This window comes from Xyrauchen texanus, chromosome 43 (genome assembly GCF_025860055.1).
Source record: "Xyrauchen texanus isolate HMW12.3.18 chromosome 43, RBS_HiC_50CHRs, whole genome shotgun sequence".
Lineage (NCBI taxonomy): Eukaryota > Metazoa > Chordata > Actinopteri > Cypriniformes > Catostomidae > Xyrauchen > Xyrauchen texanus.
This window is the reverse complement of record NC_068318.1, coordinates 22,422,575-22,437,863: the sequence shown is the minus strand read 5'-3', so window position 1 is coordinate 22,437,863 and position 15,289 is coordinate 22,422,575. Positions and strand designations below refer to the sequence as shown.

General features: G+C 43.6%; 1 protein-coding gene across 2 annotated transcripts in view; it reads left to right on the top strand.

The window, feature by feature from the left end:
* LOC127636188 (homeobox protein PKNOX2-like) overlaps positions 1 to 15,289 on the top strand; it is a 94,745-nt gene that overhangs the window by 59,742 nt on the left and 19,714 nt on the right. For both annotated transcript variants that reach the window (XM_052116615.1, XM_052116616.1), the window contains exons 3-4: positions 10,851 to 10,959; positions 13,400 to 13,536. In XM_052116615.1, coding sequence (XP_051972575.1) covers positions 10,873 to 10,959; positions 13,400 to 13,536 — 224 coding nt within the window. In that variant the 5' untranslated portion in view covers positions 10,851 to 10,872. The remainder of the gene's footprint in view (positions 1 to 10,850; positions 10,960 to 13,399; positions 13,537 to 15,289) is intronic.

Here is a 15,289-nt window from a genome sequence, read left to right as displayed (position 1 = left end):
TAAATATGTCAACGCAAAATATGCGCGTCGATTCGTCGGATCCAAAACAAAGATGGCGGCGCCGGCGAGTAGCAGTAACACGAGTGGCTCCTCAGACTATCAGAAGTGCAAGGCGGCATGCACTCGTTCCTCTAAAGTATGGGAATTCTTTAATTTAAAAGGAAACAATTCCGAGATATGTCGTCTTTGCAAAATGGAGATGGCCTTCCATTCTAGCACCAGCATCTGAAGAGGCGCCACCCGGTTGCAGCTGCAGATGACAGAGCACCGTAAGTTTTTTTTCAACTCCCCAATTTGCACTCGATGTTGGAGTAGGCTATAATACGTTGTCGACACCTAAAGTTTTCGCTTATAGCTATTAATAATGCGCTTATAGCTATGAATGAATGTCGTGAAAAATGAATGTCGTGACACTGACAACGGGCTGACAGACAGGACCAAGCAGGTAACATTTAATAAAGTCTCAACTTTCAAATTTGGTCATTCAAAGAAAGTTAAACCATAAATAGGCCTACTTTTTTGTGGCTCTAATGTGTCGTGACAGATTGCCTCAGTTAAAGCTGCTCGTGAACCGATCATCTTTTCCTTGGTTAATTTATAGCATCAAATAGGCTAAACATGAATGTAGCCTATATCAGAAGGACTGTTGTTTTAACCGTGGAAAGTCGTCAGTACGGTACCCCAACCCTGGTGCAAATAATGGTAGATACCCATATTTAAATACTAACATACAGTATGGGCATCACTGTGTTTAATGTGTCCCACAAACAAACTTCATTAACCCCTAAACCTAACCCTAACCTTCACCATGAAAACATATCCTTGGTTTAACTACAGTAACCATGGTTACACAGGGGAACGAGTGCAATCGACAGACCCTGCCTCTGGATCAAACCCTTCTCTACACTCCCCGACATTCACAGTGACCAAATCCATCCATCCATCCATCCATCGTCAACCGCTTATCCTGTGTACAGGGTCGCGGGGGGCTGGAGCCTATCCCAGCTAACATTGGGCGAAAGGCGGGGGACACTCTGGACAGGTCGCCAGTCCATCGCAGAGTGACCAAATCACTGCAATGAAATCAACATTTATATGAATGTTTATCGATTACTTTAAGTAGTATTAAAGGACTTATTAAGAGTGGAAACAGGAAATCAGATGGGAAAAAGAGTGGGAGAAAATGCTGATTCGAACTGCGGTCACTAGGACAAGAGTAAACATAAACACACAGTCTTTAAACCCCATGCCACTACAGCGACATCTATTGGTTAGTTTGTTGTATATTTCTGTGGTTCCACCAGAATATCGGGGTGCAAATAGCTGCCATGTATGGCAGATGGTATTTACACCAGGGTGCAAATAGACACTCCGTTCTTTTAAAAGCTTATATCGTCCTTTATTTTTATTTAATCTTCTTTTGCCATGGTCCTAACAGACTGAGTAGTGCGTTAGTAGTTTAGCAATGCTTTGTGGACTGTTTCCTGTGTTAAGAGACCTCCTGGTGTAGTATCCTGATGCTTTATACAAAGGCTTCATCCCTGCTTATTCCTTTATGTGACATAGTTACCGCACACAGATTCTGAAATTCCATGTCTGGACTTTATACGCAGCCTTTTAGGCCATTGGTTGCATGACAATGTATGTATATCACATATTGATGTGTTTGTCTTGACCAATGCATTGGAATAAATTTTTGCCATGTTAAAGATGCAGAATGTAAGATTCAGAAACTCTTGTTATTAATGACACTTGTGGCCATTAAGTGAACTGCAGTTAGCTACCTATTGCTCATGCTTGCGCTCGTGCACACACTCCATAGGCACGTGAGTGAGCGAGCATTGGCCAATACAATGACATAACGTACAAAGAGACTACATGTGATTCACCGGCATCATGCTGTCAGATGACGTAGCATAATTAAAATTACACAGTTATGATTGTTTTACTACAAACTTTGAGACTAATCTAAAACTACTTATCAGCTAGCATAGCATACTGATGCACACATACAGATACATAGTACTGAACTATACCAGACAGTTTACTGTTGCACTGCACTGTTATGTTGCATTTTTGTATGTTTTGTATGTCAAATGTTGTACTACGATCAAGAAACCAGCGTATTTGCTTAAACTTATCCTGTATACCTGACTTTAGGTATAAAGAGAAGATCGTTGAATTTATTTGAAAATTATGAAGCAAAGTAGCTTGCCATTTGTCAGCATTAGCAGGCCAGATCAAGTTAACTAAAACTACACATATCAATCCTTATGGAACTATATTTCACATACTTTGCAGTTATGCTTACCTGTCCAATAAGAATGCCAAATCGGGGTCTGTTATGATCCCCAAATCGGAACGAAGGTCCCTCCAGGAATTAAATGCCCTGCCGATGTTCACTCTAGTTTTCACTTGACCACAATCATGTTCCCGCTTAACCAGACGGGATTCAGTAGATAAATGTTTGTTTTTGTTGTTTTTTTTGGCTTACTCTCAGTTTGTGTTGGAGTCGGTGTTGTGCTGGGTGGATGTTTGCTGGATTCCATCTCTAAGATAATATCACCTAGTGTTGCAGTTTGTTGTCGCTGTTGAATAGCGGAATAGGCAAGGCTCTCAGGAACATGCATAGACATCACATCCTTTGGATTTTCCCGGCAAAACAGACCCGCTCCCTTTGCATGAAAATCAGTCTACAGGCTTTAATAGGCAACCTAGGGCCGGGAAGGGCTCTTTTTTTTAAGTTGCGTTACAAGCCGATAACACATTGGCCAAAAAAAAAGAAAAGTGAATATTACATAAAAAATTGTATTGCACCTTTAAGTTAGAAGGTGTGATGATGTGTTTTAAAAGAGCAACCTGGAAGGTTTAATCAGTACACACCCTTTGTTCACAGAGACTTGCCAATGACTTTAGAGGTTTCTTTGCTAATTATGGAGCGCATGAGACTCTGTATGTGTCCATGTTTGGTGGTGTATAAACACAGGCTTGTGGATAGAGCTGTTAACCTGCTTTGGTGTGTACACGGTGCAAATTTATTATTATTATGATGCTGTAGTGTTGGGTACCGCGCCACTCCAGGGACCAAGACTTGAGAGGCCTCCTTAAAATACAGTGCAATAATTGGAATTGCTTTATCTTTAGTCTCATCAATTAATGTGCAATTTTCCATTTAATTACCAACTCGCTCGCAAAATTTGCAATTAAAATGAGGAGAGATAACAGTGAAGATGCCTTTCGGCTGATAGCACTTGGAATGAGAACAGCAGTTGTGTGTAATCAGTATACAAATCACACGCACACACAACATTCTCAATTTTTATGATTTGGACGAGCCTCATAAAATATGCAATGCCAAGCCAGAATCAAATTTGTGCTTGGAAAATTCCTCACATTTCCACGAAGTCCAACATGAAACGTTTGAGAGCAGAGGTGATGATAGTGTTTATGATAATGATTACTCAAAATCCAGTGTGTGTACTGTAAGTGTGTGTGTGTGTGTGTGTGTGTGTGTGTGTGTGTGTGTGTGTGTGTGTGTGTGTGTGTGATCTTCTTAAAATAGCTGCTTGGTTTGTCTTGGCTCCTGTGACCATTTTCCACACACTGCTGCCAACCTGAAGATGAGCTGAGAAAAAAATAAAAAAGAGTCCTTTCCTGTTTTCCTGCTGGAACTGTTGAGTGTCTGGTGTCTGAGAGATGGTTACATTCGTTCACTGTCTGAAAGAATTGGCTTCTTTATTGGATTTGCAACTCTCCTGCCCTGTATCTCCTTGATTTTCCCACAATCCCCATGAGGAGTCCCTGTCACTGTATCACTGTGTGATATTCTGTAGCTAAAACAATTATACAGTACCTGTATTTTTCAGCATTTTTACTGTGTTAGCTGTCATATAGCTTGATATTCATATTTTTCTCTAAAATGGCTTATAGAGATAGTTCATCCAAAAATAATTTTCTTTTAGTTATTTAATTTACTCAACCTCATGTCATTCCATTGCCTTTCTTTCTTCTGTGAAACACAAAAGGAGATGGTATGCAGAATTTAGAGACTGACAGTCACCATTCACTTGCATTTTCTTTTCTAATGGAACTGAATGATGGCTAAGGCTAAAATTCTTCCTAGCGCTCCATGGAAGAAAGAAAGACATATGAGTTTAGAATATAGGGTCCTATGATTTTCATTTTATTTGTATTTTTTTTTTTCCAAAATACCATTATTTTTGTATTTTCCATATGTGGCAGCGGGGGCGTGGTCAAGTGCCCGTCCGGGAGAGAAAAGCGGTAAGGGCGCTCACACCTGAGCTAAAATGATGACTAACACCTGTGTCTAATTTCAGTAACGAGGAGAGCGGCATAAAAGGGCAGCAGCGACGGAGCATGAGAGGCCCGACAACCCGTCCAAGGAAAAAACCTACAACACCGATATTGTGTATATTTAATAGAGAAATAAAAAGCTTACCCCTTAAGCTGACGCCTGTTTCCGTCCCTTCCTTTGGCGGTTGTCACATTGGTGCGAAACCCGGGAACATTTATTTTTATTTTTTTACGAGTTATGGAACAAGATCGCCCCATAGAGTCCTCCCAGCTGGCGGAAATCCTCCAGTCCCTCACTACTCTCCATCAAGGCCACCAACAATCCCTGCTTGAGCTCCGGCAGGATCAAGATCGGCGGTTCTTCGAGATCATGCGGGCTCAGGCAGAGGACCGACTCGCTATCCGGAGCCTCCTCACCCAGGAGGTGAGGAGGCTATTGAGAGCATCCTGAGCAGCTGCATCACTGCCTGGTTTGGGACTTGCACCGTTTCGGACTGCAAAGCCCTGCAGAGGATAGTGAGGACAGCTGAGAAGATCATTGGGGTCTCTCTTCCCTCATCAATCCCGTCTAATTCCTCTCCTGTCCGGGGAAGCACAACTCACGGCACAACAACTGCCGGCGACTAACCTCCTGGCTTACTCTGACCTAAAGAGGGCCATTCTGCAACGGGTTGGTCGGAGCCCGGAGGAGAATCACCAGCTCTTCCGGAGCATGAAGCTTGAGAAGTCCGACCGCCCGTTTGGTTTGCTCAACGGCTCCGGGATGCCTGTCGGCGGTGGCTGCTCGCGGGGGACCGCGACGTCGAGGGAGTCATCGATCAGGTGGTACTGGAGCAATTCGCGCAACGACTGCCCAGAAGAACGGCGGAATGGGTCCAGTGCCACCGCCCGGCGTCGCTGGAGGCAGCTGTTCAGCTCGCGGAGGACCACTTGGCGGCGATACCGAGGGCGGATGAGCCCTCCCCCTCTCTCTCTCTCTCCCCTTCCCCTGTGTCTTCCCCTGCTTCTCCCCCCCCTGTTCCCTCTCGCTCTGCTCTCTCCCCAGGACCCGTTCCTGCCCCCCGCAGGCTTGGAGGATACACCAGGCCAACTTCCCGGCCGTGGGAGAATCTGCCTAACCCTTCCCCGTCCTTCAGCCACTCTCCTCCTCAGGTGGTGGCGCCCGCCAGCACAGGTGCGGCCGTGGCGCCTGGGCCGGTCTGCTGGAGGTGCGGAGACCCGGAACACTTCCGGGATCAGTGTCCGCTGATGGAGGTGGGGATGGTGGTGCGGGTCTCCGATGTCCCGCAGGCTGCCCCCGGTCGGGCTGGAGCGCACCGGGTCCCGGTAAGGATCCAGGGGGGTACATACCAAGCATTGATGGATACCGGCTGTAATCAGACCACCATCCACCAACGCTTGGTTCAACCCGGGGCTTTGGGCACAGCTAAACGGGTGAGGGTGAGGTGTGTGCATGGGGATATTCACAAGTACCCCATGGTGACTTTAGCGATCAAATTCGGGAGAAAAACATAGTGTGGAGGCAGCGGTTAGTTCCGCCTCACCCATCCGCTAATCTTGGGTACTGATTGGCCGAATTTTAGAAGTCTATTAGAGGGAGTTTGTGCGGATGGGTCCTGCATGAAAGTGAAGAGGTGTGTGATGTGCGATGCTTTGGCAGGGAGGCGGAGCCGGGCCGCCCTCGGCTGCTCCGAGTGACGAGGGAAGGGGCGAGGGGTCACCCCTCCTCTCAGGGAGTTCCCTGAGGGGACTTTCCCTTGGAGCAGTCGCGGGATGAAACCCTTAAGCACGCTTTTGACCAAGTGAGAGTAATCGATGGTCAACAACTCCGGCCGGGTATCGCCATTTCATATCCGTATTTTTCAGTTATTAAAGATCGGTTGTACAGAGTGACGCAGGACGCTCAAACAAAGGAGGAGGTGACACAATTGTTGATTCCACGGAGCCGCCGGAAATGGTTTTCCAGGCGGCTCACTATAATCCTATGGCCGGTCACCTAGGGAACGGAAAACACTTTTTCGCCTAATAGCCCGCTTCTATTGGCCGGGCATTGGCGGCGATGTCCGCAGGTGGTGTGCGGCATGCCGTGAATGTCAGCTGGTAAACCCACCGGCCACCCCAAAAGCGCCTTTGCGCCCCTTCCATTGATCGAGGTTCCTTCGAGAGAATTGGAATGGACCTCGCCGGGCCATTAGAACGGACGCCACGTGGACATCGCTTTGTGTTAGTCCTGGTGGATTACGCAACACGGTATCCGGAAGCAGTGCCTCTGAGCAACATCTCAGCACGTAGTGTTGCCGGGCACTCTTCAAGATAATCTCCGGGTGGGGGTTCGAAAGAAATCCTCACCGACCAAGGCACTACTTTTATGTCACGAACACTTCGCGAACTTTACGAACTATTGGGCATTAAATTGATTCACACTAGCGTGTACCATCCTCAGACGGATGGACTGGTGGAACGATTTAATAAAACACTCAAAAATATGATTCGTAAATTCGTGCACGAAGACGCTTAGGAATTGGGATAAGTGGCTGGACCCCTGTTATTCGCGAGTACGAGAGGTTCCGCAAGCCTCCACGGATTTTCCCCATTTGAGCTGCTGTACGGGCGACACCCACGCTGGGTCCTCGACGTCATCCGTGAAGCTTGGGAGGAGGGACCTTCTAATGCTAAAAATGAAATTCAATACGTTCTTGATCTTCGAGCAAAACTCCACACACTGGGGCAATTAACACAGGAGAATTTGCTCCAGGCTCAAGAACGCCAACGCCGGCTGTATGACAGGGGTGCTCAGCTACGGAATTTGCACCGGAGATAAAGTACTTGTACTACTCCCAACATCGAGCTCGAAATTACTCGCCAAGTGGCAAGGACCCTTTGTGGTCACACGACGAGTTGGGGATCTCGATTATGAGGTTAAACATACTGATAGAGGGGGCGCGCGTCAAATATATCACCTCAACCTCCTGAAATTGTGGAGGGAAGAGGCGGCCTCTGTGACGCTGGCAACGGTAGTTCCGGAGAGGGCGGAGCTCGGACCGGAGGTAAACAAAGCCTGCAATCCTAACACCCCGGTTCCTTGTGGAGACCACCTCTCCCCACACCAACTCACAGAGGTTTCCGAACTACAAAAGGAGTTTGCAGACGTGTTCTCTCCTCTACCGGGCCGCACAGACATCATACAACACCACATCAAGACCGAGCCGGGCGTAGTGGTACGTTGCCGCCCCTATCGCTTGCCCGAACACAAAAAGAAAATAGTTCAGGAAGAATTGGACGCGATGCTTGACATAGGAGTAATAGAAGAATCTCACAGCGATTGGTCCAGCCCGGTCGTCCTTGTTCCCAAGAGCGACGGGTCTGTACGTTTCTGTGTGGATTATAGAAAAGTCAACGCGGTGTCTAAAGTTGACGCGTACCCAATGCCCCGTGTTGATGAACTGCTCGATCGGTTAGGTACTGCTCGGTTTTATTCGACCTTGGATCTAACGAAGGGTTATTGGCAGATCCCCTTGACACCAATATCCCGTGAAAAAACGGCCTTCACCACGCCGTTCGGATTACACCAATTCATGATGCTTCCTTTCGGTTTGTTCGGGGCACCAGCCACGTTTCAGCGCCTCATGGATAGGATCCTCAGACCGCATACTGCTTACGCCGCTGCCTATCTAGATGATATCATCATTTATAGCAATGATTGGCAGCGGCACTTACAACATCTGAGGGCCGTCCTGAGATCGCTGCGGCGGGCGGGCTCACGGCAAACCCGAAAAAGTGCGTGTGATTGGGCGTGTGGAGGTACGGTATCTGGGGTTCCACTTGGGTCATGGCCAGGTGCGTCCCCAAATTGACAAGATCGCGGCGATTGCAACTTGCCCTAGACCCAAGACCAAAAAGGGGGTGAGGCAGTTCCTGGGGCTGGCTGGCTATTACAGACGGTTTGTACCTAATTATTCGGATGTCACCAGCCCGCTGACTGACCTTACTAAAAAGAGGGCTCCAGATCCGGTACAATGGTTGGAGCAGTGCCAACAGGCGTTTACACATATTAAAGCTGCACTTTGTGGGGGGCCGCTTTTGCATGCACCTGACTTCTCTCTCCCTTTTGTTTTGCAGACGGACGCTTCAGACAGAGGGTTGGGGGCCGTACTCGCGAGGTGGTGGAGGGAGAGGAGCGCCGGTGCTGTACATTAGCCGAAGCTCTCCTTGAGGGAGACTAAGTACAGCACCGTAGAGAAGGAATGTCTGGCCATCAAGTGGGCGGTCCTCACCCTCCGATACTACCTGCTGGGGCGGGCCTTCACCCTCTGCTCGGATCATGCCCCACTGCAGTGGCTCCACCGCATCAAAGATACTAACGCCCGGATCACCCGATGGTATCTGGCCCTCCAGCCTTTTAAGTTCAAGGTGGTCCACAGACCGGGGGTGCAGATGGCTGCCGCTGACTTCCTCTCCAGAAGGGGGGGAGTGGTAGGCAGGCCGGATGACGCCCCGGCCTGAGTCGGGCGGTGGGGGTATGTGGCAGCGGGGGCGTGGTCAAGCGCCCGTCTGGGAGAGAAAAGCGGTAAGGACGCTCACACCTGAGCTAAAATGATGACTAACTCCTGTGTCTAATTTCAGTAACATGAGGAGAGCGGCATAAAAGGCCAGCAGCGACGGAGCATGAGAGGCCCGACAACCCGTCCAAGGAAAAAACCTACAACACCGATATTGTGTATATTTAATAGAGAAATAAAAAGCTTACCCCTTAAGCTGATGCCTGTTTCCGTCCCTTCCTTTGGCGGTTGTCACACCATATTTTTTTTTTTTTGAGAGTTTAATTTTGTGATTTAATAATCACACTAAAACATCACAATTATTTGTACATTAAGACATTCATTTTTATCCCAAATAAGTCAAATTCCTTAACATAAATAGTTTCGTAGTTAAATTTTTATGACTGGATTCTGTACACTTTATTTATTCTGAAAATCATAGAGCAATAATAAAAGACTTGAGGGTTCATAAATAGAGACATAATTTTCATTTTTGTGTGAACTACATCTTTAAAAGGATTGAATCAGATGAACCATAATTTCAACTAAAAAGTAATTGTAGCAAATTGTAACAATTTGCAATTGTTAACTTAATTTTCAATGAACAGTTACTGAAAGCCTGGAACTCAACAATGGACTGAAGACTGTTTTTGGGAGGGTTAAGCTGTCAGAATTAATCATTTGAATGTTTGTTCAAGCTTTGGGTATGTGATTCTATAAGATCTCATAAAGAAAAATGTAACGAATTAATAAAAGGCAGATCTCCTCAATGAGTTTAACTCTGATTTGAGTTTCAGGTGGTTATGTGCTTACAGCTGTATGCCTGTGTTCGGACGGAACTAAATCTTATTTTGTAATGCCCTCAGACAGATGGGAAAATCAATATGGGAGAGACAATATGTCCAAATCTTCAAAAATCTTTATGATAATAGACTTGGCATGCACATATATACAAAGATTTAAACAAGAAAGAATGCAGTCACAACATGTTGTTGTTTTGTATTTTTATTTATTTATTTTCTATTCAAATAAAAAGTTAGTGTACTTGTTTTGTTTTCAGAGATTTTTGATTAAAAAAATAAATAAATAGGAAATATTGTAGAATGCATTTGTACTGTGTGAAAACATAAAAAACACCTGACGTTTTATTGATACAGACAGGTTAACATAGGCAGGAAAGAGAAAAGAACATTTTTGTTGTCCTTGATAACACTTGACTCAGGAGCAGGGTCTAGGGGTCCAAATGTGGTAACATGGGGCCAATTATGTGTAGTCGGGGCTTCCCACAGTACGCTGTCCCAGGGGCCCATGCTGCCCATGCCCAGTGTCAATTACTCTTCTGACAACAGAGCTAATGAGCTGATTGGTCTGCTGATGTAGTTGTGTTTACCTTAGAAAAACACTGACTCATGCACCTTCAAGGTGTGTATTTATTTGTTTTCTGGAGAGACGTACTGCAAAGATTTGTGCACTGTTGAGCTTTGTAAGTGTTATTGCAGTGATTAATTAATATGATCATTTACTCTTATGTTTTTTCAAATGCACGTGACTTTCTTTTCTCTTTTCAGTCACCATTCACTTTCATTGGATCTTTTTTCCTTAAAATTAAAGAAAATGGTGACTGAGGTTGTCATTCTTCCTAACAGCTCTTCTCAACATTCTTCCTTTTCTTTCTCTCTCTCCCGTTGTGTGTGTGTGTGTGTGTGCGCGCGCCTCTTTGTCAGTTTAAGTATAGCAGCACCTTGTGGTGGGTCCTTAAATGGTTTTAGTAATTACAATCAGAGAAGCTGCCAAGGATTACCAAGTTAATTATTTTGTCAATACTTTGTGAATTGTATTTATTTTTTATTCTGACTATTTTTAAATTATATATTATTTGATACGTATCTGCTCTAATAAACCTTTCTCCAGTTAAGACGCAAGTAGATTTAGTTTTGGTTCTGAATCAGCATTCTGAAGATACTGCATCATCTTCTTTTATGTGTCTGTTTGCTCCAGAGTCTCCATGTGAAGCTGTCCCATGATGCAACATGTGTCCCCAGCACCAGCATTAACCATGATGGCCACACAAAGCGTTCCTCCACCATCGTACCAGGAGAGCCAACAGGTCAGTCTACAAACAAACTGCACAGAGAGTGGAAGGTTGTGACATATTGTGTTTTTGCAATGATTTAAGCGACCCAGTTTACAAAAAGCAAAGGATATGCTGAACCACCTCAGCTCTTGCTGCATAATTCAATCCAATTGCAAATTTCTTAAACAAGTCTTACCTAAACCTGGTCTATGTAGTCTCAAGTTAGTGTTTAGGTGTTTTTTGTTTTTTTTCTCAAAGTATGGGCATCAAAAAAGTCAGTGGTCCTATGCAATGTTCATGATGTAAGATCTTCATTGTGCTTGTCCTGGGTTAATCAGTGGGAACAAACAGAGAAGCATCTTTGTCCTAGAGCCCCCCACTCTCCCTGTCCAGCTGCCGCTGTATCCCTCCACCTTGAGGATTAGAGGCAGGGGAGAAGAGAGCAGTGTGCTGGTGGAGACATGCAAATGAGAGCTAGTTAAGTGTGAAGAGGCAAATGTATTTCCTATTTGAGGCTGGGATTAAGACTTCCAGCTTCCTCCCTTAAACCATTTTGGTTGGTTGGGTTGCTTTCAAAGCTGCATCTTGAGAGAAAAAACAGAGAAAGAGGGCAGGGTGAGATGAGGAAATGCTGACAGACACACAGGGAGTGTTGTACATCCTCTCACAGTAATGCGTATTTAGAAGCCGTTCACAATGTATGCATTTTTGCGTCCATCTGCACTTTCTTTTAACAGATTGTCTTTGTTAACATGTGGGAGACAGACGTCTTTGACTGTAGTTTCTCACGCAGGAGCAGCACATTTTTAAGGTGCTTTGTCAAGTTAAAAAGAACGTCAACTTTTAAAAACGCTTTTTGAGCGCCATTCTGCTCTATTTATGGTGCTGCATCTAGCTTTTTTAAGCACAAGAACGTGTTCTGTCTGAACGGCCCCTAAAGTGTTTTGAATGTTAAAAAGCAAGAACTCTGCCCACCTCGACTATTATAGTTTTATTCAATGACTTTCGAACACATTTCCGGCAAAACGTGACCTACGTAAAAATGTAGGGGTCAAGTGCCTCAAATTAGATTCCAGATTTTAATGAGACTGTACGCTGCAGTCGGTAATGTTCTTACATTTTCAAGATGGCAATGGAGGCTCTGCATTGAATATTTATGCTGCTGGAGAAAAAAAGAAAAGCACAAAACAATATATGTTTCATTGCTAGTTTTTCCAGAACTTGATCTGGATTTCTGCCATTTTCCTCCTTCATAAAAAAAAGATAACACTTTTCCTTGAAGATATGCAAGCACCGTAATCCATAAAAAACACAAAAGTGAAGCGTTCATAAAGCAGATCTGATAAGACGACAGTGTCTGGCTGAGAGCCACCAACAGCATGCATGAAAGCAAGATGATGTTAAACAGCATTTCTGGCTCATCATGCTGAGGAGTAAAACCACAATAGGGTATTCTTCATCTCCAGACTGGTGAAATTTAGCTACAGTATTTTTACAATTTAAAACTAATCCAAGAAATCTTGAAATGACATTGAGTGAATCACACAAATATAATTGTAGCACAACTTCTTAAAGTAAGAAGAAAGATAGAAACTTCTGTCACCTAAATGTCATAATTTTAACTACATTTGAACACTTTGCTGCAAACAGTGAACATTTCAAAGAAAATTTCACACTGCCAAGACACCTAAAATGGTAACTGGTGTAATGTCTACTTCAATGTAATGAAACTGTTGTGATTTACTGTATATGTTACATACAAAAACTTGGTAGCACTTTACAATATGGTTTGTTAATATGAAATGCATTACGTATCATGAACTAACAATGAGCAATATATTATTTTACAGTATTTATTAATCTTTGTTAATGTTAGTTAATATAAATACAATTGTTCATTATTAGTTCATGTTAATTCATAGTGCATTAACTAATGTTTACATGTGCAAATTTTAATGCTTTAGAAGTATTGTTCATTGTTAGTTTATTTTAATGCGATGAGAGAAAGGTGCTTGGCGTTGATCCTGGCAAGCTAATTGGCCTTACAGGCTTCATATGGTTAGGATTAGGAATGGAAGTGAGGTTAGGGCATCTGCTACCTACCAGAAACAAACCCAGGCACCTTTGTACAATAGGCTTATTTGAAATAATGTTGTTAACGAATGTTTCGCCATCAATGGCGAAACATGCTTTTCACCTGTATAATTGTGTAGTTACGCCAGGGCCATATTTAGGCATAGGTGAACTAGGCAGTCGCCTAGGGAGCCATCCTCCACCCCCGCCCCCACAGACCGACAGGATTACCAATGACACGACAATAGTAATCTCATCTAGGGCACCAAAATGGTCAGAAACTGCCCTGGTTTCTGTATCTACCAGCACAGTCTACCTTCTAATGTTAGTTATAGTTAGGATTAGGATAGTTCAAACTAAAATTATGTGGAGCTTTACATTGTACTTTTGGTCACTCCAGATGACAGGCACTACACAGCAAAACTCAAAGGCCCAGCATGTTCACATCTCTGCAGCCTCAGCAGCAGGGTCCACCCCAGTCAGCGTGACTCTTGACCCCCAAGCCCAACTGGAGTCAGACAAACGGGCTGTTTACAGGTGAGTTGCAGATATACAATAATTCAAATGTGCTGGGTTTTTGTTATATATTGTAAATGTCCCATTTAAGACCATCATTTTACATTAAAAATCATATTAAGGTAAATTGAATGTAGCATACTTGAATGTTTCTTAATAATGATTAAAATTATACACATTTTGTAATTTAAATGCAAAAAGTAGCAATATTACAGAACTAAAAAAACTTTTGAGTTCCTTTGTTCTAGTTAGATATTTTTCCACTGCATATAATGTAGGTACCTGTATGCCATTGTTCCATCAGATATGAATAATGCAGTTTTATAGTTATCTGAAACTCGCATAACATATTGATCTAAATACAAGCATACAGACTCAGGCGCTTGATTTGGGTAGCAACATGCCTGCATAAGTCATATTTTCCTACTTTATTCATGAAGTAAATAATACATGGCACACTGGCACTTTAAATACTTAAAGCCTCATTCCCAAAACATTCCCTCCCTGGTTGATTACAGCGCGGCTGTTTGCGAGCCGCTTGCATTTTGTAGTATCCTTCGCTGCACACTCTGGCATGGGCTCGTTCGACTGGCTGCCGCGCTGGCTATGATTAGCAGTGTCTCACGGCAGTGTGGCAGAGGCCCGTGGTTTTTCGCTAACCCCTCAGGCAGGTCTGTGAAGGTCCGGGCAGGCCTGGGGCTCAGTCTCTCAGCTCCTCAGAGAGAGAACACTGCCTTTGATGTGAGCAGCTAGCCGGAGGCGGCCTACAGGCGGTGTGAATAAAGCACAGACTCAGCCTACACTCACACATATACACACTGTTCTCACTTTTATCACTCCAAGTCACCTATACACATACACTGACTGAAATTCTCACTCACCATATATATCTCAGCACCTACTCTCTCTCTCTCTCTCTCTGACACACTGTCTCTACTCTTCAAGATTTCTGGTTTTATCCTACATGACACATCTTAAATACTCTAAATATCCACGGTTACTGCAGAGGGCTATCATTCATAACTTGTATGATCCTCTTCCAAACACACACTGGCTAAAGAGATACTAAAGAGTATTTATATTACACTTGACCTCTCTTTCTTTTCTGGTGTCTAATGCAATTTATGATATTTTTTTTTTTTTCACATAAACTTGCTCTACATTTTGTTGCACTGCAAAAGTCGTTTTCTTTACCACTATTTTTGTCTTGTTTCACCCTTTTGTCTTGTAACAACTTTAAAACAAAATAAAGTTACCAGAAAAGAAAAACTGTGTGAGATAATTTGACTTGGATTCAGGGAATACATCTTGAATTAAGTTTATTTTTCTGACCCCATCAATATGTTGTTTGTTTTCCATATTTTTTTCTTGTTTTACAGTAAAAATATCTACATAAACTTAAAATAAAATAGTTACTTGAGAAGCAACATTGTGTAAGATAATATGACTTGTTACTTAAGAATATTTACAAATAGTTTTTTATTGTTTTATGCATAGACCTCCATGCATTTTGTTAGACCTACAATATGCCTAAAAAAAATGAAATAAATAAATAAATTAAAAAAATTCAGCTTGTTGTGAGGATGTTTGGATATTTTTTACTGGAAGACAACACAAAATTACTAATTAAGGGCATTTTTGTGTGAGCGTGTAGAGTAAAATACAACACATATCTCAGCCCTAAAACTATTGGGGGCATTTTACAGATCATAAAATCTGGCTTGTTTGTATTGGGGCCTTGTGTATTGTTTCGGTTTAATTTGGTAGGTAGGTG